The sequence below is a fragment of the Ovis canadensis genome, chromosome 1 (genome assembly GCF_042477335.2).
Source record: "Ovis canadensis isolate MfBH-ARS-UI-01 breed Bighorn chromosome 1, ARS-UI_OviCan_v2, whole genome shotgun sequence".
Lineage (NCBI taxonomy): Eukaryota > Metazoa > Chordata > Mammalia > Artiodactyla > Bovidae > Ovis > Ovis canadensis.
The window spans coordinates 10,798,244-10,825,168 of record NC_091245.1 but is presented as its reverse complement, the minus strand read 5'-3'; the positions used below and the strand labels follow the sequence as shown (position 1 = coordinate 10,825,168).

General features: G+C 38.7%; 2 protein-coding genes across 31 annotated transcripts in view; one reads left to right on the top strand and one right to left on the bottom strand.

Moving 5' to 3' along the window:
• The first annotated feature begins 3,068 nt into the window (after positions 1–3,068).
• LOC138437952 (lysine-specific demethylase 2A-like) lies at positions 3,069–17,231 on the top strand. Its single transcript, XM_069586118.1, has 4 exons — positions 3,069–3,443; positions 3,544–3,659; positions 9,449–9,843; positions 16,158–17,231. The coding sequence occupies exons 1-3, from the start codon at positions 3,149–3,151 to the stop codon at positions 9,458–9,460; spliced, it is 423 nt and encodes a 140-aa protein (XP_069442219.1). The 5' UTR covers positions 3,069–3,148; the 3' UTR covers positions 9,461–9,843; positions 16,158–17,231.
• Positions 17,232–23,769: 6,538 nt separating this feature from the next.
• ZMYM1 (zinc finger MYM-type containing 1) overlaps positions 23,770–26,925 on the bottom strand; it is a 28,018-nt gene continuing 24,862 nt past the window's right edge. For all 30 annotated transcript variants that reach the window (XM_069585996.1, XM_069585883.1, XM_069585890.1 and 27 more), the window contains one exon: positions 23,770–26,723. In XM_069585996.1, coding sequence (XP_069442097.1) covers positions 24,450–26,723 — 2,274 coding nt within the window. In that variant the 3' untranslated portion in view covers positions 23,770–24,449. The remainder of the gene's footprint in view (positions 26,724–26,925) is intronic.

Genomic DNA, 26,925 nt, shown 5'->3' with positions numbered 1-26,925 from the left:
TCCAGGGAGTAAGCATCTCTTAATTTCATGGCTGCAATCACCATCTGCAGTGATTTTGGAGCCCCCAAAATTAAAGTCTGACACTGTTTCCACTGTTTCCCCATCTATTTCCCATGAAGTGATGGGACCAGATGCCATGATCTTCGTTTTCTGAATGTTGAGCTTTAAGCCATCTTTTTCACTCTCCTCTTTCACTTTCATCAAGAGGCTTTTTAGCTCCTCTTCACTTTCTGCCAAAAGGGTGGTGTCATCTGCATATCTGAGGTTATTGATATTTCTCCCGGCAATCTTGATTCCAGCTTGTGTGTCTTCCAGTTCAGCGTTTCTCATGATGTACTCTGCATATAAGTTAAATAAGTAGGGTGACAATATACAGCCTTGATGTATCCTTTTCCTATTTGGAACCAGTCTGTTGTTCCATGTCCAGTTCTAACTGTTGCTTCCTGACCTGAATACAGATTTCTCAAGAGGCAGTTTAGGTGGTCTGGTATGCCCATCTCTTTCAGAATTTTCCACAGTTTCTTGTGATCCACACAGTCAAAGGCTTTGGCATAGTCAATAAAGCAGAAATAGATATTTTTCTGGAACTCTCTTGCTTTTTCGATGATCCAGCGGATGTTGGCAATTTGATCTCTGGTTCCTCTGCCTTTTCTAAAACCAGCTTGAACATCTGGAAGTTCATGGTTCACGTATTGCTGAAGCCTGGCTTGGAGAATTTTGAGCATTACTTTACTAGCCTCTGAGATGAGTGCAATTGTGCGGTAGTTTGAGCATTCTTTTGCATTGCCTTTCTTTGGAATTGGAATGAAAACTGACCTTTTCCAGTCCTGTGGCCTCAGCTGAGTTTTCCAAACTTGCTGGCATTTTGAGTGCAGCACTTTCACAGCATCATCTTTCAGGATTTGAAACAGCTCAACTGGAATTCCATCACCTCCACTAGCTTTGTTCGTAGTGATGCTTTCTAAGACCCACTTGACTTCACATTCCAAGGTGTCTGGCTCTAGATTAGTGATCACATCATCATGATTATCTGGGTCATGAAGATCTTTTTTGTACAGTTCTTCCATGTATTCTTGCCACCACTTCCTAATATCTTCTGCTTCTGTTAGGTCCAGAACATTTCTGTCCTTTATCGAGCCCATCTTTGCATGAAATGTTCCCTTGGTATCTCTAATTTTCTTGAAGATATCTCTAGTCTTTCCCATTCTGTTGTTTTCCTCTATTTCTTTGCATTGATCGCTGAAGAAGGCTTTCTTATCTCTTCTTGCTATTCTTTGGAACTCTGCATTCAGATGCTTATATCTTTCCTTTTCTCCTTTGCTTTTCGCCTCTCTTCTTTTCACAGCTATTAGTAAGGCCTCCCCAGACAGCCATTTTGCTTATTTGCATTTCTTTTCCATGGGGATGGTCTTGACCCCTGTCTCCTGTACAATGTCACGAACCTCATTCCATAGTTCATCAGGCACTCTATCTATCAGATCTAGGCTCTTAAATCTATTTCTCACTTCCACTGTATAATCATAAGGGATTTGATTTAGGTCATACCTGAATGGTCTAGCAGTTTTCCCTACTTTCTTCAATTTAAGTCTGAATTTGGTAATAAGGAGTTCATGATCTGAGCCACAGTCAGCTCCTGGTCTTGTTTTTGTTGACTGTATAGAGCTTCTCCATCTTTGGCTGCAAAGAATATAATCAATCTGATTTCGGTGTTGACTGTCTGGTGATGTCCATGTGTAGAGTCTTCTCTTGTGTTGTTGGAAGAGGGTGTTTGCTATGACCAGTGCATTTTCTTGGCAAAACTCTATTAGTCTTTGCCCTGCTTCATTCTGCATTCCAAGGCCAAATTTGCCTGTTACTCCAGGTGTTTCTTGACTTCCTACTTTTGCATTCCAGTCCCCTATAATGAAAAGGACATCTTTTTTGGGTGTTAGTTCTAAAAGGTCTTGTAAGTCTTCACAAAACCGTTCAACTTCAGCTTCTTCAGCGTTACTGGTTGGGGCATAGACTTGGATAACTGTGATATTGAATGGTTTGCCTTGGAGATGAACAGAGATCATTCTGTCATTTTTGAGATTGCATCCAAGTACTGCATTTCGGACTCTTTTGTTGACCATGATGGCTGCTCCATTTCTTCTGAGGGATTCCTGCCCGCAGTAGTAGATATAATGGTCATCTGAGTTAAATTCACCCATTCCAGTCCATTTTAGTTTGCTGATTCCTAGAATGTCGACGTTTACACTTGCCATCTCTTGTTTGACCACTTCCAATTTGCCTTGATTCATGGACCTGACATTCCAGGTTCCTATGCAACATTGCTCTTTACAGCATCGGATCTTGCTTCTATCACCAGTCACATCCACAGCTGGGTATTGTTTTTGCTTTGGCTTCATCCCTTCATTCTTTCTGGAGTTATTTCTCCATTGATCTCCAGTAGGGTGTTGGGCACCTACCCACCTGGTGAGTTCCTCTTTTTGGGACCATACTCACTGAAACCATACTCACAGAAAGCTAGTCAATTTAATCACACTAGGACCACAGCCTTGTCTAACTCAAGGAAACCAAGCCATGCCTGCGGGGCAACCCAGGACGGGCGGGTCATGGTGGAGAGGTCTGACAGAGCGTGGTCCACTGGAGAAGGGAACAGCAAGCCACTTCAGTATTCTTGCCTTGAGAACCCCATGAACAGTATGAAAAGGCAAAATGATAGGATACCAAAAGAGGAACTCCCCAGGTCATTTTTTCTTGTAAGTAAAAGCATTTATGGGAGAAAAGTAGAACTGGAATGAAAACAAATGATGCTTTTAAGTGAGGGCTGAATTAGAACAGCTCTATCTCCAAATCCAGCGTCACTTTGTTTACTTTAAATCTATTTAAATGGTGTCCTGAGTTTTGTCCTTTTGATCTTGGTTACCACCTTGGAATCGAGAACACAGGCCTGTCTTTTGAAGATACTGTATACCTAACTAACAGGCCAGCCAGCTAGGGGCAAGGAAGGGACTGCCTAGGTGACAAGCTTAATGCCCTCCTTCACTCTGAGTCCTGTATTGGTTCCAGGTTCTACAATCAAACCCCAGGGAAGCCCTAATGCTGTTTGATCAAGTGGAGGACAGAAAAGGTCTACTTCCTTGAGACCTCTAGAATTTCCCAAATGGTCAGGTTCTGTAGGCTGGGAGGATTGCTTGCTTCTCTTCTACCTGTTAGTCTTAAATTTGTACCTGTTTTATCAGTTGAGGGAGATGACTGGGTCATGTCAATGGCTGTTAACAGAATGAAGTTTTTTAATCCACAGGTCTTCAGGCTCATCCTCCCTTCAGCCCACAACCTGGAGCTGTATGAGAACTGGCTGCTGTCAGGGAAACAGGGAGACATCTTTCTGGGTGACCGGGTATCAGATTGCCAATGCCTTGGGCTCAAGCAGGGCTATACTTTCGTCATTCCCTCAGGTAAGCAAGATGGAAAAAGTGAGTTGTCTACTCTAGCCTCTGAGAGAGCCACACTACAGTGAGTGCTTACAGCCTCTGCCCTCCGTTCCCTTTCTCCTAGGCTGGATTCACGCTGTGTATACTCCTACAGACACATTGGTGTTTGGAGGCAATTTTTTGCATAGCTTCAATATCCCCATGCAGTTAAAAATATACAACATTGAAGATCGAACACGGGTAAGTAACTATGTAAGGATTAAATGCGAAGAGGTTTCATATATCTGTTTTTACTCTGCTTACTGTCCAACACTTAAACTATTGTACTTTAAGGCAGTGTAAATGTGTACACTGCCTTTCTCAACTGGGGTTCCATGAGAGAATTAAACTTTGTAGAAAATGATTTCTGTGTCTTATTTTGTCAGTTTCCCACAGGGTGTTACATAGCTGATAAGTCATCTGGGATATATAGGGGGAAAGTTACATGCAGTAGATACCTTAAGGCAAGAGTTGACAAACTTTTTTGTAAAGAACTAGACAGTAAATATTTTAGGCGTTATGGGCCATACAGTATCTGTCACAAGCACTTACTCCTCCTTGTAGAATGAAGCACTTGTAGACAGGTGAGGATGGCTCAAATATAATACAATTGTATTTATGGACACTGAAATTTGATTTCATAGAATTTTCTTATGTCACAAAATTCTCTTTTAGTTAGATTCTGCCTTTCCCCCCCACCATTTAAAAGTGTGATATGTTAATGATTGATGAATCTTGGAAAAGCTATGAAAGTCTTAGTGGTACTGCTCTATAAACTTTTTGGTGGATTTGAAAGTTTCCAGAATTAAAAATCAAAAAATTATTAATGAATAATTCATTATTTTTAGAAGGAATGGTTTCTGACTAATGATCAGTTAATCATTTTGGTGCCTATTTTGAAACATGTATTTTGGTTAGAGCTACCTATTATATAAATACTATACATAAGAGACAAGATTGTTGCTGTTGGAGTTATAGAGATTGCCCTGTTAGAATTAAGAGAGGATACAGTGCTTTTAAAATAAATTTTATGGAAGTGAATTTTATAGAATTTTAGAGCTTGTTAAGTTGATTCTGAAGGAGATCAACCCTGGGATTTCTTTGGAAGGAATGATGCTAAAGCTGAAGCTCCAGTACTTTGGCCACCTCAGGCGAAGAGTTGACCCATTAGAAAAGACTCTGATGCTGGGAGGGATTGGGGGCAGGAGGAGAAGGGGACGACAGAGGATGAGATGGCTGGATGGCACCACTGACTCGATGGATCTGAGTCTGAGTGAACTCCGGGAGTTGGTGATGGACAGGGAGGCCTGGCGTGCTGCGATTCATGGGGTCGCAAAGAGTCAGACACGACTGAGCGACTGAACTGAACTGAACTGAAAAGTAGTGAATCTACAGAAGATATAATAGTAGTTTAGTGAGTTTGAAGTTAAAATAATAGTAAAAATAGTTAAAATGTTTTATAAGAGAAAAGTCACATAATTTCATAGTAAAATACTCTTATTTAACTCAAAATCATTTTGCAATAATACCATCTACCTTGTTGTAAGATTCAATCTGAAAATATTTTTAAAAAGCGTTCCTTTTTTTGGCCAAAAATTGCCATTATGCCCATTGCTTGTTTGTTCAGTTTGAGGGAAGAAAGGGAGGATATATATTCAATACTGTAGGTAAAATGAGCACCTTAAGTCTGCATGGAAAAGTCTCCTGCAGACTGTTAATCTGGTAATAACAAATCTTGGTTTGTCTATCTCATTTTCCTAGACTATATCAGAAAATGTCAAATTTCAATATCTAACTGACATACTGTTCCATTTTTCCTAAATATGACTTAATTCTTTCCTTCCAAATAAGGAACTCTGTGCTTCCATGAAATTTCACTGGGTCCTCTACACATGTCCACAAAGGCTTTTTTTTTTTTTTTTTTTGCTTTCTACACCCAGCCTTTTACATTGCCAGTACCAACCTGACATACATTTATTATGTTACCTTCTTTAAACTTAACAAAGTTTAACGTAAAAGAGAATGTGTAGAGAATGCTTTAGTAAAGAAATGTAGAATATGTTACAAATTTAATGCAATATGTTAGTTACTTTTGCCATACCAGTGTAGAAATATACTATTTGAATTGAGTATTGCTAAGTCTATTGATAGTGCTTAAAGGTTCAATAATTTTATAATGAATATGAAAAACTTTTTTTTTCAAAAATTCTAACCCAGCCTTTGAAATTGATGTGCTCTGTGGTGTCTAGCAGCATAGGTAAACATAATGGGGTAGTTGGGGTGTATGATGTCCTGGCTATGATTAGTTCAGTCTCTTGAATTCCAAGTGAAAATTAAAAGTGTAATGCCCATTTTATATTTTACTTTATTTTTTAAAACTTAAAAGGCAAACAGAAGCACAGTGTATTATGTTTAATTTGGGCGGGGATCAAGTATCTATTAATTCTTGTGTTCCCTCCTGCTGTACCAGAAATAAATTACTTTCATTTTCAAACAAGGGAGGAGAAACCTCTTCTAGTTGTTGAAGCTGTAGTGGCATCAGAGACTAAGATTCAGAGCCTAAAGCCTTTGCATTGGAAAGCTAATGAAAAGTACATGTCTCTCCTGCCTTGCAATGAGGAAAGTGATCTTATTCCCCAGTGGTGCTCTGTGACCTAGTGAAGGTTTTTGAAGAGGGATTCCATCTGAGTCTCCTCGATTTGGAAAGATTGCCTGACATGGAGCTTTGAAAAGTAGGTGGGAACATTCTCAGGAGTTACATATCAGATCCATCTTAAAAGTATTGTTTTCCTTATCCTTTGGAAAGAAGCCCTCTCTGAAAGAAGACAGGCAGAATATACGAACAGAGATCCAGCAGGTTTGGTTCAGTACTGCTGCAATACAGTGAACATTGCCACAAACTGCATCACTGGAGTATTTTTCTTTTTCCAGTGCATATAAAAGTTATATTCACATTATACATAGTCTGTTAGTTATTTTTACATTAGTTGTTGCTGTTAATGTACAGTAGCATTATGTCTTTTAAAAAAAAGTATGTACTTTAATTGAAAAATACTTTATTGCAACAAAATCCTGTAAAGCAGTTATCCTTCTGTTAAAAAATGATTAATTATGAAAACACACCAAAAAAAGACAAGTTAAAACAGGAAAAGAAAACACTTTATTGCTAAACAGTGCTAGTCATCATCTGACAAACGCAGGGTTGCTACAAACCTTCAATTTGTTAAAAAAAAAAAAGGCCACAATATCTGTGAAACTCAGTAAAGCAAAGCACAGTAAAATGGGGTATGCCAGTATTCAAGATAATCTCCATGGTTGATCTTCCTCCGTGATTGATCCATGCTGATTTGCGGGTTCCTTGACCATGATAAATCTAAAGGGCAATTATTTTTATTATAATTCACCTGGAATAATTTCATACTATTTTGGGGAAGAATGGAAAGAAAGCTAAAGATAGCAGCTGATGAGGCCACATAGAATAGTAACCTGATTTGAGGACATACCATCTTGGTAGAGTACAAACTATGAAGCGGGCAAGCTCAGAGCTAACAGTGGGAGGAAATACTCAGTCTGGTGTCCTAGATGAGGTACAGCTTGGGAGTGCATCTCTAATTGTACTTTCATGCATGTAAGGACATAATAAAAACACTTTCCATTATATTCTGTGTTTCATGGCCTTCTGACTCAGGTACAGGCAAGAATGGTTGATATATACAATAAGTATATTGTGCCTGAATAACATTTTACTGTCTCAAAACTTCTTTTTGATGCTTTCCCACTCAACCAGACAGCTTCTTGATAGTTCTAAGTGGTCTTTCCAAGTACCTGTTATCTTTAGTGATGATTTCCCAAGACCAACATTTTTTAAGTTGAGAGATTCACTTAAATTCTTGCTCCACATGGCAACCTAGGATTACATGTTAACTACAGTTTTTCCTGAGTTAATTACTGGAGTGATTGTTTGTTACTCTTTCCTGAAAAATTATTAGCTTGATTTTCTCATTATTTTGTTCCCATGTTAAGTTCCTAATAAATTCCACTATCCATTCTACTATGAGATGTGTTGGTATGTGTTGGAGCGCTATGTGTACTGCATAACCAACCGCTCTCACCCAACTAAGGAATTTCAGAAAGAGTCCCTTAGTATGGGTAAGTGTTCCACCTACATGAACTTTCTTACTCCACAGGACTGAGGGTAAGGCCAGGGATATTCCACAGGCTATTCCCCAGTTGTTTTGTTTTTATGGTTTATCTTTTTACTTATCTACTTAGAAGTACCGAATCCATTCATTGAAGTTTAATACGGCTATAGTTGATCCTCCTACCCAGACGTGAAATATTAGATGTGAAATATTCTGGATCTCATCTGGTGTTAGTACTTTGCTTTTCAAGAAAGTAATCAGTTGGAAATTCCCTGATGGTCCAGTGGTTAGGATTCTGTGCTTTCACTGCCATAACCCAGGTTCAATTCCTGGTTGGGGAACTAAGATCCTGCAAGCGGCTCTGTATGGGCAGAAAGAAGTCTTAACATGTTTTATTGTGTAAAGAACAGTCTTTGGCACAATAAAAACTAGGATTGCATCATCAGAGTTACTCTTATTGTATTTCAGGCACCAAACTAAGCAGTCTGTATAAATTGTTATTACCTGTGAGGTGTATATATCATCCATATTTTACAAATGGTGACATCAAGGTTCAAGGAAATTAAAAAACTTGCTCATGATCTGAGTTAATAAATGGGAATGTTACAACTTAAATCATGTTGGTAAGATTCTAAAATGTGTATTCTTCTGAGTTTTAATGTCTCCTTGACTTACATCAGGAGAAACATTTTATTGGATGTCAAGGTAGTTTCAGTTATACATTTTTCAGCTATTCCATGCCTTGAAAATAAAGAGGAGCCAACACTGCCATATCCTGTGGTCATGTAAGCAAAATACTTCGTGCCTTAGCATTTCCTCTGAGGATAACTGATGTTGTCATTTGAAAATAAAACATGCTCAACAATATGTGAAAGCAGGATACGGAATTGTATATACAGCATGATCCTAATTTTGTTTAAAAATATGTCAAGTTGTAGTTATACACATATGTACAGAAAAAGATGGAAAGACAATCCATCACACGGTTGTTTCTCCAAGGGTGGAGAAAAACAGGATGACTTACTTCTTTGCACCTTCCTGTATTTTCTAAATTATTAATAGTCAGCATTTATTACTTTCATAATAAAAGCCTACTTAACATTTAAAAATTCTTCTTTCAAAACTTTGACTATTAAAATCTTTCTTTTAAAAAATATTCATGTTATTTTATTAGCCATATTGCTAAGATTTTGATTCCAAAGCTTAATTTTATGGCCAAAATTTTGAACAAAGGTGGTTTTTAAATATATGTGCTTCATGTTTTTGTTGTTTAGTTACTAAGTCGTGTCTGACTCTTTTGCGACCCCATGGACTGTAGCCTGCCAGGCTCCTCTGTCAATGAAATTTTCTAGGCAAGAATACTAGAGTGGGTTGCCACTTCCTTCTCCAGGGGATCTTCCCTGACCCAGGGATCGAACCTGTGTCTCCTGCATTGGCAGGCAGATTCTTTACCACTGAGCCACCAGGGAAGCCAGTGTGCTTCATATTAGTCCTAGTCTTTTAAAAGATAATGAGATTATAACCCTTAAATTAAGTTTGAACTTGAAACGCACTTACAGCTATTTTCACGGGTAACTGATTTTCAGCACAGTTTATTAAAGACTGCACCCTTCCCAATCTTTTAAAAATCCAGTTGACTGTTGCCTCAGTTGTCCTACTAAGTCAGGATCCCGTTTTTACTTGTAACTGATTTTCAGTTACAGATGGCTTGGAATAGGGAAGACCGTTTTTAAACTGGGGTGACTTTGTCATTTATAACTTCAGGGCCCCTCTCGTACTACCTATTTCTCTTGTTGACCACATGGCCAAGTGGCACATTCATACCACACTTTTTCTTCATACTGGCAGATCTGGAGTTAAATGGGTTGGAGTCTGGAAACGGGGACGAGGAAGCAGTAGACCGAGAGCCCCAGCGCTTGAGCAGCAGACGTTCTGTCCTCACCAGCCCTGCGGCCAGTGGGGTCAGCCTGGATTATGATGGACTGGGCAAAACCTGCCGAAGTCTTCCAAGTCTGAAGAAAACTTTGTCTGGGGACTCATCCTCTGACTCTAGCCAGGGTTTCCAGAATGGCCAAGTGGGGGATTCCCAGTGTAGTCCCCGAAAGGACAGACAGGTGCACCTGACCCATTTTGAGCTTGAAGGCCTTCGTTGCCTTGTAGATAAATTGGAATCTCTGCCACTGCACGAGCAATGCATCCCTACAGGGACAGAAGATGAAGACGCTCTCACTGCTGATGCGAAGGTAAGGGTTCGTTGTGTTGCATAGCGGCTGCTAATCTGGCTAGGACAGTCAGTTTCTGGATTCTGAGAGAAAATTCGGGCGTTTCGGGTGATCTTGGTTCAACCAGAAAGAAGAGTGTGTGTGTATTTGGGCTGTACAGTGTTTCAGTTCCTAGAATGAGGTTAGGTCCCTATTAGGAAAATGCGAACATTTGAATGTTCAGTGAGGATTTAAATCTAATCTTAAAAATGCAGATTACAGGCTGACCCTAGAAAAAGGGTGAGCCTGAGAAAAATGTTTATATTAAGAAATGTTACTTAGAACTTAAGTTACACTCTGATAAAGAAGCCTATTTCAGAACAAAAATGGCCAGTAAAATCTCTAGCAGTCTTATCCCAAGGAGTTACCCCCTTCTAACTCTTGCCCTCAAGACTCCAATACTTTGGCTACCTAATGCAAAGAGCTGACTCATTTTAAAAGACCCTGATGCTGGGAAAGATTGAAGGCAGGAGGAGAAGGGGATGACAGAGGATGAGATGGTTGGATGGCATCACCGACTCAATGGACATGCATTTGGGTAAACTCCAGGAGTTGGCGATCGACAGGGAGGCCTGGCGTGCTGCAGTCCATGGGGTTGCAAAGAGTCGGACACTACTGAGTGACTGAACTGAACTGAGCTTCAAATTTATCTACATTAAGACTTAAATACATTGGGGCAACTTCTAAGAAAAGTGTCATTTTAAATGTAATTCATCTTACTGCCAAATTGAGTTTCTTCACGTTGTATATTTTTTTCTTCTTTCTCAGTAAGTCTCCCAGCATTCAGTTCAGTTCAGGTGCTCAGTCGTGTTTGGCTCTTTGCGACCCCATGGACTTGCAGCACACCAGGCCTCCCTGTCCATCACCAGCTCCCTGAGCTTCCTCAAACTCATGTCCATTGAGTCGTGATGCCATCCAACCATCTCATCCTCTGTCATCCCCTACTCCTCCCACCTTCAATCTTTTCCAGCATCAGGGTCTTTCTCAAATGAGTCAGTTCTTCACATCAGGTGGCCAAAGTATTGGAGTCTCAGCTTCAGCATCAGTCCTTCCAATGAATATTCAGGTCTGATCTCCTTTAGAATGGACTGGTTGGGTCTCCTTGGTGTCCAGGGGACTCTCAAGAGTCTTCTCCAACACCACAGTTCGAAAGCATCAATTATTCAGCACTCAGCTTTCTTTATAGTCCAACTCTCACATCTGTACATGACTACTGGAAAAACCATAGCCTTGACTAGACGGACCTTTGTTGGCAAAGTAATATGTCTGCTTTTTAATGCTTAGTAATCTTAAAAGTCCAACCCACTCCTCATATATTGGTCTCAAAGAAATGAATTTATTTTTAGGGAATCCAGATTTGAACTGTCTGAACTGGAAAGAGTTCTAGTAAATCCTTCCTCATATATCTCATATGAAACCATTGGGGACTACCCCAGAGGTCCAGTAGTTTAGACTGAGCTTCCACTGCAGGAGACATGGGTTCAGTCCCTGGTCAGAGAACTAAGATCCCACATGCCACCCGGTGTAGCTAAAAAAAAAAAAAGTAACCGTTAATACAAACACAAACAAGTTTTTAAATCACCGTTTGGAATTATGTCTTCAGAGCAGGGCATGGGTATGTGTATTAGAAAGCTGGTTAACCATTTGTAACGTGTTATTTTTAAAACCTTTTGTATAGATTGTTTTAAGCCACAGAAGAATTTATAAGGAATAATTTTATGTGACCTTAAGGACCTTGGTTAATTCACTTGAACTTTCTGAGTCTCAGTACCTTTGTTTATTGAGGCTATTTCCCAGAATTATAGTGTAAAGATTGAATGAAATACTGTAAGTGAAATAGCTCAGTAAACTATACAATATAAATTTATAGTTTATGAAGTTATTTCACCTATATGATTTCTCTTTTTCTAAACATTTTTTGGGTAATTTTTATTTAAACTTTTTGTTTATTTTTGGCTCTGCTGGACCTTGGTTGCTGCTTGGGCTTTTCTCTAGTTGTGGCGAGGGGCAGCTACTCCCTAGTCGTGGTGTCCAGGCTTCTCACTGTAGTGGCTTCTCTTGTTGCAGAGCCGGGCTCTAGACACATGGGCTCAGTAGCTGAGGCTCCTGGGCTCGAGAGCACAGGTTCAATAGTTGTGGTGCACAGGCTTATATTCCACTGTATGGATAAAACAGAATTTGTTTATCCACTTATCAGTTGATGGATGCTTGGGTTGTTTCTGCTTTTGTGAATGGTGATGCTATGAACATTCATGAACAAGTTTCTGCGTGAACATGCGTTTTCAGTTGAATATCTACCTAGGAGTGAGATTCCTGGGTTTTAAGATAACTTGCCCACTTCCCACTAGCAGTTGTATGACAGTTTTAATTTCTCACCAACACTTGGCTGTTTTCAATGTTTTGATTATGGCCCTTCTAGTGGGTATGACGGAGACGGCAATGGCACCCCACTCCAGTACTCGTGCCTGGAAAATCCCATTGGGTGGAGGAGCCTGGTGGGTGCCGTCCATGGGGTCGCTTAGAGTCAGACACCACTGAGCGACTTCACTTTCACTTTCATGCATTACAGAAGGAAATGGAACCCACTCCAGTGTTCTTGCCTGGAGAATCCCAGGAACGGGGGAGCCTGGTGGGCTGCCGTCCATGGGGTCGCACAGAGTCAGACACGACTGAAGCGACTTAATAGCAGTAGCAGCAGCAGTGGGTATGAAATGGTGCATCACTGTGTTTTTTTTTGTTTTCGGCTACTCTGTCTTTTGACTGAGAGTTTAAACCATTTAAAGTAATTACTGGTAAAGAGGGACTTACTTCTGTCATTTTGCTATTTTCTGTATGCCTTATAGGTCTTCATCCCTTACTTCCTCCGTTACTGGCTTCTTTTGTATTTTTTTTTTTTTTTGTAGTTAAACATTTAGATTCCTTTTCTTTTTTGGGGGGGGGTATATTCTCTAATTTTCTCCAATCTACATTTTCTGTTCTTTATTTCAATTTTATACATTTTTGTACCTAGTATTAAGTTTCCCCTTGTAACTCTTTATTCTTGCTTCACGCCTTTTTTTTTTGGACCTTCAGTTCATTATTTTTTTTTACTTTACAATATTGTATTGGTTTTGCCATACATCAACATGAATCTGCCACAGGTGTACACATGTTCCCCATCTTGAACCCTGCTCCCTCCTCCCTCTCCATACTATCCTTCTGGGTCATCCCTGTGCACCAGCCCTGAGCATCCTGTCTCATGCATCCAACCTGGACTGGCGATTCGTTTCACATATTATACATGTTTCAATGCCATTCTCCCAAATCATGCCACCCTCGCCCTCTCCCACAGAGTCCAAAAGACTATTCTATACATATGTCTCTTTTGCTGTCTCACATACAGGGTTATCGTTACCATCTTTCTAAATTCCATATATATGCGTTAGTACACTAACTGGTGTTTTTCTTTCTGGCTTACTTCACTCTGTATAATACACTCCAGTTTCATCCACCTCATTAGAACTGATTCAAACGTATTCTTTTTAATGGCTGAGTAATACTCCATTGTGTATATGTACCACAGCTTTCTTATCCATTTGTCTGCTGATGGACATCTAGGTTGCTTCCATGTCCTGGCTATTATAAACAGTGCTGTGATGAACATTGGGGTACATGTGTCTCTTTCAATTCTGGTTTCCTCAGTGTGTATCCCCAGCAGTGGGATAGCTGGGTCGTATGGCAGTTCTATTCCCAGTTTTTTAAGGAATCTCCACACTGTTCTCCATAGTGGCTGTACTAGTTTGCATTTCCACCAACAGTGTAAGAGGGTTCCCTTTTCTCCACAATCTCTCCAGCCTTTTTTGTTTGTACACTTTTGGATAGCAGCCATTCTGACTGGGGTGAAATGGTTCCTCATTGCGGTCTTGATTTGCATTTCTCTGATAATGAGTGATGTTGAGCATCTTTTCATGTGTTTGTTAGCCATCTGTTATGTCTTCTTTGGAGAAATGTCCATTTAGTTCTTTGGCCCATTTTTGGATTGGGTCGTTTATTTTTCTGGAATTGAGCTGCAGGGGTTGCTTGTGTATTTTTGAGATTGTTAGTTGCTTCATTTGCTATTATTTTCTCCCATTCTGAAGGCTGTCTTTTCACCTTGCTTATAGTTTCCTTTGCTGTGCAGAAGCTTTTAATTTTATCTAGGTCCCATTTGTTTATTTTTGCTTTTATTTCCAATATTCTCGGAGGTGGGTCATAGAGGATCCTGCTGTGATTTATGTCGGAGAGTGTTTTGCCTATGTTCTCCTCTAGGATTTTTATAAAGTTTCTGGTCTTACGTTTAGATCTTTAATCCATTTTGTGTATGGTGTTAGAAAGTGTTGCTTCACGCTTTCGATTGACTTCCCAGGTGGCTTAGGGGTAAAGAGTCTACCTGCTAACGCTGAAGCCGGAGGGGCATGTTCGATCCCTGCACTGGAAAGATCCCTTGGAGGAGGGCATGGCAACCTACTCCAGTATTCTTGCCTGGATAATCCCATGGCTAGTGGAACCTGCTGGGCTCCAGTCCATGGAATTGCAGAGTTGGACACAACTGAGCAACTGTTCGTGAATGCACAGATGTTTTCAATATTATCCCTTCTCTCCTTGAGGCTACTGCTTATGTATAAGTTTTTTGTTCTGTATATTTATCTTCTTGTACTGTAATTTAGTCAGTTTGTTGTATTTCTTCTTATGTTCTCCAACTATGTAATCTTTTGCTGAGTTCCTATTTGTCTGGGACTATCAGGTCTGTTGGCTAGGTAATGGGCACCATGGAGAAAGGCAAAAACCCAGGCTTGGTGTTGGTCATCTTCTTCTATCTACCTTAGAGAACTCCTCGAAAGTGAAACCAATATAGAACAAAGAGTAAAGCTTAATGATAAAGAGGAGCAGCTGTGGTAACATTATTTTCATGGTTTCCAGTTCTACCTGAATTCAGCTTCACAATTCACCAAAGTAATATTTCCTTAAGCTAGTTTGAGTTGCTTCTGTCTCTTGATAACCAAAATAGCCTTCACTACTAGCTCAGCTGCCTTTATCATATACTAAATTTCATTATATACCTGGTCCAGTGAACTATCTATTCATACACAAATATCATATTTTAAATTTAATTGCTTTAGAGTTCTAGCAGTCTTTTTTTTTTTTTTCCAAGAAAAGACTGTCTTTGGTTTCCCACGCACTCGTCTTTTTTAACATCCTTAATTTCTTAGTTGGCTGCACTGGGTCTTCGTTACTGTGCACAGGCTTCCTCTGGTTGTGGTGAGCGGGGGCTCCTCTCTAGTTGAGTGGTACACCGGCTTCAGTAGTTGTGGTTCATGGGTTCTAGAGCACAGGCTCAGCAGCTGAGGTCCGTGGGCTTAGTTGCTCCATTGCATGTGGAATTTTCCCAAACCAGGGATCGAACCTCTGTCAGACTGGCAGGCAGATTCTTAGCTGGACTGCCAGGGAAGTCCTGCACTCATTTTCTTTAATGGAATGGTTATATACATCTTAGTGTTCTTCAGAGAAACAGAACTAATACACAGGCACATTTCAGAGGGGCATACTTTTGATTAAAAAGGAAAATGAAGTTTCCACATATTTGGAAGAAAACAAAATATGGTTATAACTGCTATTAAGGAAGAACTGAGCAGGCACCAGTACAAGGTAATTAAACAAGATGGATGTAAAAGCGTAAGTCCATTTGAGGCAGGAAAGTGGGTAGTCCATGGAGTTGATATAGACTTCTTCAAGGGACATACTGGTAGAAACTCAGGTGGAGTCAAATAAGAGAACAAGAGAGGGCTTTTTGGTTTTATATACATACATAAATTTAAACATGCATGTTGGATACCTTTCAGGGTGCTTCTTCTCCTGAAGATTCTTGTAATGTCACTGTAAGTAATAAATCGGGTAACTTTTTATCCATCTTGGTTTAATGGCTATTTTGTAAGTTTGCATGAAGAAAACCATGAACTAAAAAAAAGAGCCAAGGAGGCTCATAGGGAGACTCACTTGAACAGTGTTCCACGTGAGCTGGCCTGGGGCTGTAGTAATCTAGAATTATTTTTCAACTTGCTTATTGCCCTTGCCATCTCCCTAGAAAATTTGGCCTGCCTAGAAAGGAAGTAGAATAACATTAACATCATTTCCTAGGTATAAAAATGGATGAGGTAAGATGCTTACTTTTTACTTTCTTACTTTTTAATGTTTTTAGTAGATGGTAAGCACTCAGTAAAATGGTACACAATTCATACTGATAATTTAAATTTCATATTGCATATTTAACTTATATGCAGAGTACATCATGAGAAATGCTGGACTGGATGAAGCACAAGCTGGAATCAAGACTGCCAGCAGAAATACCAATAACCTCAGATATGCAGATGACACCACCCTTATGGCAGAAAATGAACTAAAGAGCCTCTTGATGAAAGTGAAAGAGGAGAGTGAAAAAGTCGGTTTAAAACTCAACATTCAGAAAACTAAAATCATGGCATCTGGTCCCGTCACTTCATGGCAAATAGACAGGGAAACAATGGAAACAGTGAGAGACTTTATTTTTTTGGACTCCAGAATCATTGCAGATAGTGACTGCAGCCATGAAATTAAAAGACGCTTGCTCCTTGGAAGAAAAGCTATGACCAACCTGGAGAGCATATTAAAAAGCAGAGACATAACTTTGCTGACAAAGGTCCATCTAGTCAAAGCTATTGCTTTTCCAGTAGTCATATATGAATGTGAGTTGGGCCATAAAGAAAGCTGAGCACTGAAGAATTGATGCTTTTGAACTGTGGTGTTGGAGAAGGTTCTTGAGACTCCCTTGGACTGCAAGGACATCCAACCAGTCCATCCTAAAGGAGATCAGACCTGAATATTCATTGGAAGGACTGATGCTGAAGCTGAGACTCCAATCCTTTGGCCACCTGATGTGAAGAACTGACTCATTTGAAAAGACCCTGATGCTTGGAAAGATTGAAGGCAAGAGGAGAAAAGGATGACAGAGGATGAGATGGTAGGATGGCATCATCAACTCGGTGGACATGAGTTTGGGCAAGCTCTGGGAGTTGGTGATGGACAGGGAAGCCTGGCATACTGCAGTTCATGGGGTCACAGAGTAGGATATGACTGAGCCACTGAACTGATAATGTTATACATACTATTGTCTAGGTCTTTACGTACCTACTAATAAATATATTACCAACAATTTATTGTTAACAGAAAATATCTTTTGTTCTAATTTTATCAAAGTTTTAAAAATCAGGCACAAAAGTTAAAGCTTTAGCAATGCTATAGTATTTGATATCATTTTCTTAATTTGATATATTATTCTGTTGCATTTCATAAATAAATTTCCTAGTATTAAAACACCTTTACATTCCTGGCATGAATTCCAATGGGAAATAGTTAATCATTTAGTAACATTCTTACAATAGAAAATGTCACATGTAAAAACTGAGTTAACAATACAATGAATCCCTAAAGTACCCATCACCTAGACTCAACAACTATAAATCATGGCAAATTTTTCATCTTGATCCTCACATATTCCCTCTCTTCTATGATTATTTTGAAGCCCCAGATTACATGTTGGTAATTTCATGACTAACAGCTTAAGTAGTCACTAAGCTTTTCTCTAAAAGTGACTTTTTAAAAAACAGATAACCACAACGTCATTACAAATATCCATTTTTTCCCCAGTTGCTTAAAGGTCTAAACATGGTCTACACGATTTGTTGCTATATGACTCCTACTTCTAAAATAACAGCTTTATTGAAATATAATTCATGTATCATAAAATTCTCTTTTGAAAAACTATTTTCTCTTTGGCCACACTAGGTCTTCGTTGCTGCACTTGGGCTTTCTCCAGTTGCAGTGGGTGTGGGCTTCTTAACTGTGGTGGCTTCTCTTGTTGCAGAGGCGCATGGCTTTAGCAGTTGTGGCTCATGGGCTCTGGAGTGCAGGCTCAGTAGTTGCGGTGCTTGGGCTTAGTTGCCCCACAGCATGTGGGATCTTCCCAGGCCAGAAATTTAATTTTGTCCCCTTTTTAACCACTGGACCACCAGGGAAGTCCCTAAATTCCCTCATTTTAAAGTGTACCAATCAGTGACATTACCCCCAGGACTGTAATAAATTTTTTCAGATATACTTATACATGTATCATCCTATTGCTCTTTTAGAGGATCCTCTGCCATTTTTTCCATGTTAGTTTTTGTTAGAAGTGTTTATCCTGTGCAGTTTCCCAGGATTTGGACTTTGCTGGTTAATCCCATGGATGTTAGTAAGTTCCTCTGACCCCCTACATTTCCAGTAAACAAGCAGCTAGATCTAGGGTTTTGACAAAAGACTCCAGATTGAATTATTTGGCAAGATTCATAGCGAGTGTTGTATCAGGCAACATCCAGTCAGGAGACTGGAACCACATGAGTTATCTGAACTATAGGACTAGAAAGGCTCAAGAGCACCAAGGAGGTATTACAGGCTGCTAGGACTGGGAGAGGAAAAAAAAAAAGAAGAGTTGAAATTAATACTTAGCAGCCTGATAGAGTCCTATAGAACGGAAATTCAGATATCTGAGGATGCCTTTCTTAGCTAGTGCTAATATTAGGAAGTACACAATGTCTGACTGTAATACTGATATTAGCATAATCATTAAGGTAGTATTCTTACTCATTCAATACTCGCAAAGCTTTATCACCCCTTACTTTAATGCCTCTATTAATCCGGTTATCTGAACCTTATTCTAATAGATTCCTCATGTAGGATTCATGGAAATAATGTTCTATGAGTTAGAATGCTATTGTTCTAACTATTGATGGTAGTCTGTGGCTTTCTATGCTTGAAAGTCCATTTGGTTGGATGTAAAATCCTGTTTGGGGACTTCCTGGTTGTCCCATGGTTAAGATTCTGTGCTTCTAATGTGGTGCGTGGCTGATCCCTCGTCAGGAAACGAAGATCTCGCATGGTGTGACCCCACCCCCCGCAAAAAGAGAAAAATCCTAAGTTCATGTTACTTCATCATCTTTTAACAGTGTCACTATCAAAAAGTATGAAAATGATCAGATTTATCTTCCCTGTAAGTGACCTCCTCTTGCTTTTGTTTGAGGGCCCGGGCTCCCAGGGACTTTTTCTTTTAAAAAAACCCTTTCAAAGTTGTTTCATTCTTTTTTTTAGGCCATGACTCAGTACTGGCTATTCTGGGTCAATGTTCCTAGGTGTACAGTGTGTCTTTCCAATATATAAAGTATTTCTAATTTCAAGCAAGTTCTCTTGATTCAGTGTATCAGCCAGAGTTCATTCAGAACAGAAGCCATACTAGTTATCTGAACAGAATATAAAAACATACTAAGTATAAATAGGTTACTGAAGGGATAAAAAGAGAACATCAAGATGTCATGGTGGTGGTGTTTTAGTAGCTAAGTTGTGTCTGATTCTTTTGCAACCCTGTGGACTGTAGCCCACCAGGCTCCTCTGTCCATGGAATTCTCCAGGTAAGAATACTGGAGTGGGTTGCCATTTCCTTTTCCAGGGGATTTTCCCAACACAAGGACCAAATCTGTGTCCCCTGCTTGGCAGGCAGATTCTTTACCACTGAGCTACCAGGGAAACCCAAGGAGAGAGCAGCTAATATGCTGCAATGAGAGAATAAAGAAATGAGAAGAATTAGAAGAGCCTCGTGGAGCTGAAAGTTAAGACAATGAGGAGGGATGATGCTTGTGCTGGTCTCTGAGCCTGGACCTAAGATCAAGATCCCTGAAAAGGGGCCGCTTGTATCTCTGACAGTAGGCATGATGAAAGTGCTTCAAGTGCTATAAAAACTGCAACCTGATTCAGCTGAGGCTAGGGAAGGAAGTGCTGGATGTAACAGCACTGGCTGGAATAATGCTCACAAGAATCACAAGCAGATATAAAGCCCACAGAAAGCAGACAGGATGGAACATAATGCTGTTTCCTTCAGACCTGCATTCTCCCTCTAGTGACCCCCTACTGGCAGAGGCTAATACAGCTAGAACAGAAATGGGGTTAGAGAGTCCCCTATTTCGGATACGACTGAAATGACTGAGCATGCACTTACTTAGAGCAGAGACGGGCAGTGTTCTAGCTTCATCACCACAAGACTGAAGATAGAAGGGTGGCTGTATAGACAACAGCATAACAACCTGCACCAAGGTTTTAGTATCTGCTCTTGTCCATTGCTTTGGATTTCTTCGCAGACTTATTTTTTAATGGATATCAGGTTTTCAATGAGGTATCACTCTTCTCGATTTAAAACATTTTCCTTCTTTTCATCTATTTCTCTTAGGAATTATCAATTGCTTATTCACTTTTGAGTTCCTTCTCATTTTCACTTTTTTACTCAACTTCTAATACTTTCCTGAATTCTTTGCATTTGTTTTTATACCTTTTATCCACTCATCCGAGCATTTCTAATTCTGGTTTACATTGTTCTTTTACAATTTTACCACTTAACCTTCGTTTGAAACAGTAGGTTGTTTTGTAAGGATTTAGTTTTATATTCTTATAATTTTCTATCATATTCCACAATTCTACTGATCAGTTTTAAATACTTTTTTAAAAGGGACAGAATAACTTTCCTATCCTTGAGGTTCATGAAATATATTATTTTCTCAAAGTGACTAAAATAAATGTCCTAGTTCTGACAGCTGCTTCGTTTCTCCCCCACTTCACTCTGTTCTTTCCTTTGCCCCTATTGTCCATTCCTGCTGAAACCGGTGTCTAGAGCCGGCAGTTTCTCCTTGAAAAGGTTGTTTTGGAAGAAAACTTACATATGTTAGTTTCAACACAAGTTTGGAGTTTAGCAATTCTCTTAAACACCTGCATTTTAGCCGCTGCAGGAACCTTCACTTTGTGCGGCTGCACACTGACACTGGCCTGCCACACTTTCCTGCGGCAATGTTTTGGGAGATCCCCTTTTCTCAAGGCCATCAGATGTCCCATTGCTTTTTGTCCATGACCTTCCACACAGATAGCTGGCACTACTCAGGTTTTACAGCTGCTTTTGAGTTTGTCACTATCTGCTCTTATTTTGGGATTGTGGGGATACCGTGTCACCAAGACTTGCTACAGATGCCATACATAGATTTTTGCTTTTATGAAGGAATCTGGGAGATTAAGAGTATGCAGCTATTTCTGCCATCTTCTATTCTTCAATGTACTCCGGGTAGTGAACTTTTTATTTAGAACATCTGTGATAATAACTTATATAAAAGGTAGTAAACACAGGGATTAGAAACATGAGTTTTGGAGTCACATTGTCTTGGTACAAATCCTAGATTCACCCAACATTTACTAATTATGTGATCATTAACTTCTATGAGTTAAGTTTCTTCCATAAAACGACTGGTTGTGAAAAGTGAAATAACAATAAGCACTGAGAAGAGTACTAAGGTTATATAATAAATATTCAACAAAGAAAGTGCTTGGTTTTTTTTTTTGCCTTGGCTGCACTACAGACTATGGGATTTTAGTTACCCAACCAGGGATTGAACCTGGACCCGCAGCAGCAAAAGTGCATAGTGCTAACTACTGAACCACCAGGGAATTACCAAGAATCCCATTTTAATTACTGTAGTTCTCATTTTCCTCTTTTTTAGTTCTAAATTTTGTATTACTGACTTTACACTACTAAAAAGTAATATAACATTTGGAAAAAAACACCCAAGCTCTTGAAATCACAAACGCAAACTGTTAGAAAATAATGAAAATGAGACAAACGCATGGTAGGCAAAGGAGACTTCAGAGGAAAGGTCAGTTAAGCACATTTATAAAAAACAGAAAGAAATGAAAATGTATGCAATAAGCACGGAATACTAAAGACTAACTCCCTTCTTTTAAAGTAGAAATCAATGGATTTTTTTTTTTTAAGAGTAAAGTGACAATATTAAATGTTGGCAAGGATGTGGAACAGATAAAGATATTACGGAGCAGAAAAATGGTTCAACTAGGAGTCTAATGCACAGTCTTGACCCATCAAGTCCACTTCAAAGTTAAGTACCTTAGAACAGACCTTCCCAACTTGTGGGCCACTGAAGAGAGAGTTGGACCACAAAGGCAGAGTGCCCAAGAATTGATGCTTTAGAACTATGGTGCTGGAGAAGACTCTTGAGAATCTCTTGGACAGCAAGGAGATCAAACCTAGTCAATCTTACAGGAAATCAGCCCTGAATACTCACTGGAAAGACTGATGCTGAAGCTCCAACACTTTGGCCACCTGATGCGAACAGCTGACTCACTGAAGATGCAGACACGACTTGGCAACTGAACAACCTAAGTGGCCTCAGCTCTTTCAAAGCCTCATCTTTTATCTTATGCAGCATAAAAATATTCTTTTCTGTATTATTATCTATCTATATGAGTTGCTAAGCAACCTCCTCTAACATTAAGTTTCATGGGAGTCAAGGCCTTATTTTATTCTCTGCTGGATCTCTGCCGCCTAGAATAGTGTCTGGTGTATCATATATGCTGAAAAAATATTTGCTGGATGTACAAGTGTATACCACATACACAAAGGATCATTGCAGCATTATACAAATACAGAATCAGATGACATAAAATGCCTATTTAAATAAAGGATGAACATGTATATTCATATAATCGAATGGGGAAGGGGACAACAGAGGATGAGATTGGCATCATCCATTGGTTTGATGGCATCAAATTTCCATGGACATGAGTTTGAGCAAACTCTAGGAGATGGTGAAGGACACGGAAACCTGGCCTGCTGCAGTGCATGGACTGCAGTCGGACAGGACTGAGCCACTAGACAAAACCAAATTCAGCAGTTAGAATGTATCAACTAGAAATCCACGTATAAATCTCAAAGTGAAAAAGGCAAACTCCAGAAAGATAAGTAGAATGTAACTTAAAGTTTTATATAACGTTTACAATCAGGTGGAACAAGGCTATGTATTAAGTATAAAATTATATATGCATGGGATGATGCACACCAAGTGTAAAGAGAGAAAAAGAGTTCTATCAGAATTATTCCAAAAAATAGTCACATTCTTATAAAGTAGATAAGGAATTCCTAGTGTCCTCCAGCTATGTGTCAACCAAAACCACAACAAAATTTAGTTTTAATGTTTAAATGTGAGATTTCACAGAAAAGGAAATTCAAATGAGATTTAATATGATCCCTATCAAATTACCAATAGCATTTTTCACAGAACTAGAACAAAAAATTTCACAGTTCATTTGGAAACACAAAAGACCTTGAATAGCCAAAGCAGTCTTGAGAAAGAAGAGTGGAGCTGGAGGAATCAACCTTCCTGACTTCAGATTATACTATAAAGCTACAGTCATCAAAACATTATGGTACTGGCACAAAAACAGAAAGATAGACCAATGCAACAAGATAGAAAGTCCAGAAATAAACCCATGCACCTATGGGTACCTTATTTTTGACAAAGAAGGCAAGAATACACAATGGGGCAAAGACAGCCTCTTCGCCTCTTCAATAAATGGTCTGGGAAAGCTGAACAGGTATGTGTAAAAGAATGAAATCAGAACACTTCCTAACACCACACACAATGATAAACTCAAAATGGATTAAAGACATAAATGTCAGACCAGAAACTATAAAACTCTCTTAAGTGAAAACAAAAAACTCCACTGAGATTTCATCTCCAGAGATTAGTATCAGTCAGTTTAGTTCAGTCGTGTCTGATTCTTTGTGACTCCATGGACTACAGCACACCAGGCTTCCCTGTTCATCACCAACGTGCAGAGTTTACTCAAACTCATGTCCATTGAGTCGGTGATACCACCCAACCACCTCATTCTCTGTCGTCCCCTTCTCCTGCCTTCAGTCTTTGCCAGCATCATGGTCTTTTCCAAAGTTAGTTCTTTGCAACAGGTGGTCAATATATCATTATTCAAATAACACTTTGCAACGATCAAAATGTTTATTAATAGTTAATAAAGATTTGAGGAAATAGGCACTCTCACATTGTTGGTGGGACTATAAAATGATACAATCCTTACAGAAAGCAATTTGCCAATATATATGAAAAATAAAAATGTGTAAATCTTCTGACCTAATAGTTTCAGTTTAAAATTTTATTTTATAGCAACTCATGTGCAACATGACCTATGTACAAGGTTATTAAATGCAGCAATATCTGCAATTGACATAGACTGGAAAGAAAATGTTTATCAGTAGGGACTGCTCCAATATATTATGGTACCTCCATACAATTAAATCTTACGTGGTTATTAAACAAAGACTCAGAAACTCTATGTACTGATACATGGAACATGACAAAAATGTCATATTAAATGAAAAAGGCAAGCTGAAGAACACTGTGTATTGCACAGTACATTTATGACTAAGTATTTCCAGAAGGATATTTAAGAGAAACAGAGAATACTTGTGGGAGGGGGAAAAGAGTATTTAAAAAGGGATGGAGCCTTTTCACTATGTAGCATTCTATGTCATGAATTTTAAACCAAGTAAATGCTACATGTTCTGATGAAAAACCTTTTTTCTTAAAAAGACAAACATTTGAAATAAAAACTGTAATATACAACAGAAAAAAAAATTCTTTCAGGTGAATTCAAGCTAGCAAGTACTATATTTCTTTCACCTGAAGGATAAACTTTTCCACAATTCCATTGAGCCTTTCAGGTTCCAACAGTTTATCTACCAATTCCTGCTCAACAGCCATTAGGGCTAAGCCACTAAGCTTTTCTTGTCCCTTGGTACGACATAAATATGTTTTAAGACGCGACAGTGTAGAAAATGAGTTTTCAACACTTGCTGAAGTAACTGGCCAAGACAAAGCAACATATAATAGCTTTGATATGCAAGGAATATTATTGTGAAGACCATGCTGAATAAATAAATGGCCAAGATTGCTGAAGTTGATAAAATCATATTCCAGCACAAAGTTGAGCTTTGCATAGTGCCGATAAAATCTAAGTTCTGGGATGATGTCTGCATCAAATTTATAAAATTCTTGGACCTCTTTGGCTGTTGCTTCATTTAAGGGTTCATTCCATTTAAGTAACAGTTCTGAAATTTGCTTCATTTTACAATAATCAAACTCTAAAAAACATAATTTTAAATTTTGCAATACAGTATCCAAGCCTTGGTAATAAATATTAACTTTGTATTGTTCTTCTGCGGAGGTAGGAAAAAACATACTGTCTGAATTGCCAGGATCTATAGTTTTCTGAATTTTTCTTCTCTTTTGAAATGAAGGTCTTTCAACTTCAAAACCTTTACAGGTTATTTTTTGACATATTTCCTCTGCTCCATCCCAGATAGTTTTGAAATAAGTATCATTTCTTTCAGATGATAAACACTCCAAAATTGCTTCTATTTTTGAAGACAAAGAAAAAATGTCTATTGTTTCACTTTGAAACTCTTTGGAAAGAATTCCTATAACACTTAGTATTCGATAAAGAAATTTCAAACAAAAGATAAATTCAAATTTAGAAACCAATGCCAACAAATCACTCAATTCATCAGCTAAACTCGTGTTTGAAGAATGGTTTGACAGAACTTCTAGCGTTTCAATGATTTCTGGAAGACCCTCAATCAGAGAGAGTAATGTATTATCACGGACTGTCCAACATGGTTGTGATGTGTGTTTCTTGCATGTTTTGCTTTGACTCAGCTTATAAATGTTTTGAAAATTTACTGACATTTCTCCATGAATAGTGTTGAACAAAGAACTGAGAGTATTTAGAGCACTTCGGAGCTCTTTTACTTCTTTACAAAATCTAATCACTGCTAAATCCAAACAATGTGTGTAACAATGCAGGTATAAAGCTCTTGGCTCTTCCTTCTTAAATTCTGCTGCAATTTTTTTAAATTTTCCCTTCCAATTACTGGTGCTATCATAGGCCTGGCCTCGTAGTTTACTCAAATCAACTCCAATCTGCTGCAGGTAAGCTTTGATATTCCTGTGTAAGTTGGTCCCAGTCATCTCTTCAACATCTACGAAACCCAAAAATCTTTCTTTAATTAATACAGCCTTTGATGTTTTCTGTGGGTATCTTACACAAACTGAGAACTGTCCTTTAGTGGCACCATCAGTTGTCTCATCACATATTACTGAAAAAGCTGAGGAGACATTGATCTCATTTACAATATCTTGCAATATTTCAGTCTTTATTATTTCAATAATATCATTTTGAATCTGTGTACTATTGTAGAAGTCAACTTGTGAATTCATAAGTTGAAATATTTCTTCTCCTTTATCCTTTGCTCGGATTTCTAACAATTCTAAAAAATTGCCTTTATTCACAGATGAAATAGACTGGTCATTTCCTCTTAAGAATAAACATTGCTTTCCAAGAAATAAAATATTTTCAATTATAAGCTTTAGGTACTTTTTATTTCCTTCAATCTGCTTTGAATGACTAGATAAACTGTCATTAACAGCTTCATCACAAAATTGGTATTCTCTCCAAAACTGCAATGACTTCAAATGCATTTCACTTTTTTCATGCTTTCTGAATTTTTCCAGAGTTTTTTTCCAATGGGAAATTCCTTGCGCTCTAAGTGACTCTCTTCCATAGTTAAATTTTTTCTGGCAGAACAACTGGCATGAGTAACAGAACATTACATCCTTTTTAATACTGTTTTCTAATCGTTGAAAATAAGATTTTTTAATACTTCGTGATTTACCTTTAACTTTTTGTATTTTGGATGTAAATTTTGGGTGGCGTAGCCTGTCACTTTTTTTCACGGATTTCATATTGTTTGTAGCATCTTGGTTTAACATATGATCTTTTTGTTCTTCTGTATTTAAGGCAACCGTATGCTGACTGACTACAGATGACGGTGGTGAGAGGCTTGGCTGTTGCACACTATTACTTGATTCACTGGGTGAAACCTTGGGAGAAAAAGACAACATTTGTTTGAACAGTTTTCAAACAGTTAATTAAAGAGGGAAACATTAACAATTATTATAACTCAGTATTCTTATTAATAATTTCAAGTCAGACTTGAGATCTAAGAACCTGAATGTGAATACCAAACGGTGTTTATTGCTCTGTTTTTGAGCTCCAGGATCAAAACAGGAATGAATATGTTCA

Bases quoted from the DNA above. Each gene is read 5' to 3' on its own strand.
- LOC138437952 (XM_069586118.1), top strand. From the start codon at position 3,149: ATGGTCAGGTTCTGTAGGCTGGGAGGATTGCTTGCTTCTCTTCTACCT. The intron at 3,444-3,543 runs GTAAGCAAGATG...CCTTTCTCCTAG, and splicing joins TACTTTCGTCATTCCCTCAG to GCTGGATTCACGCTGTGTAT.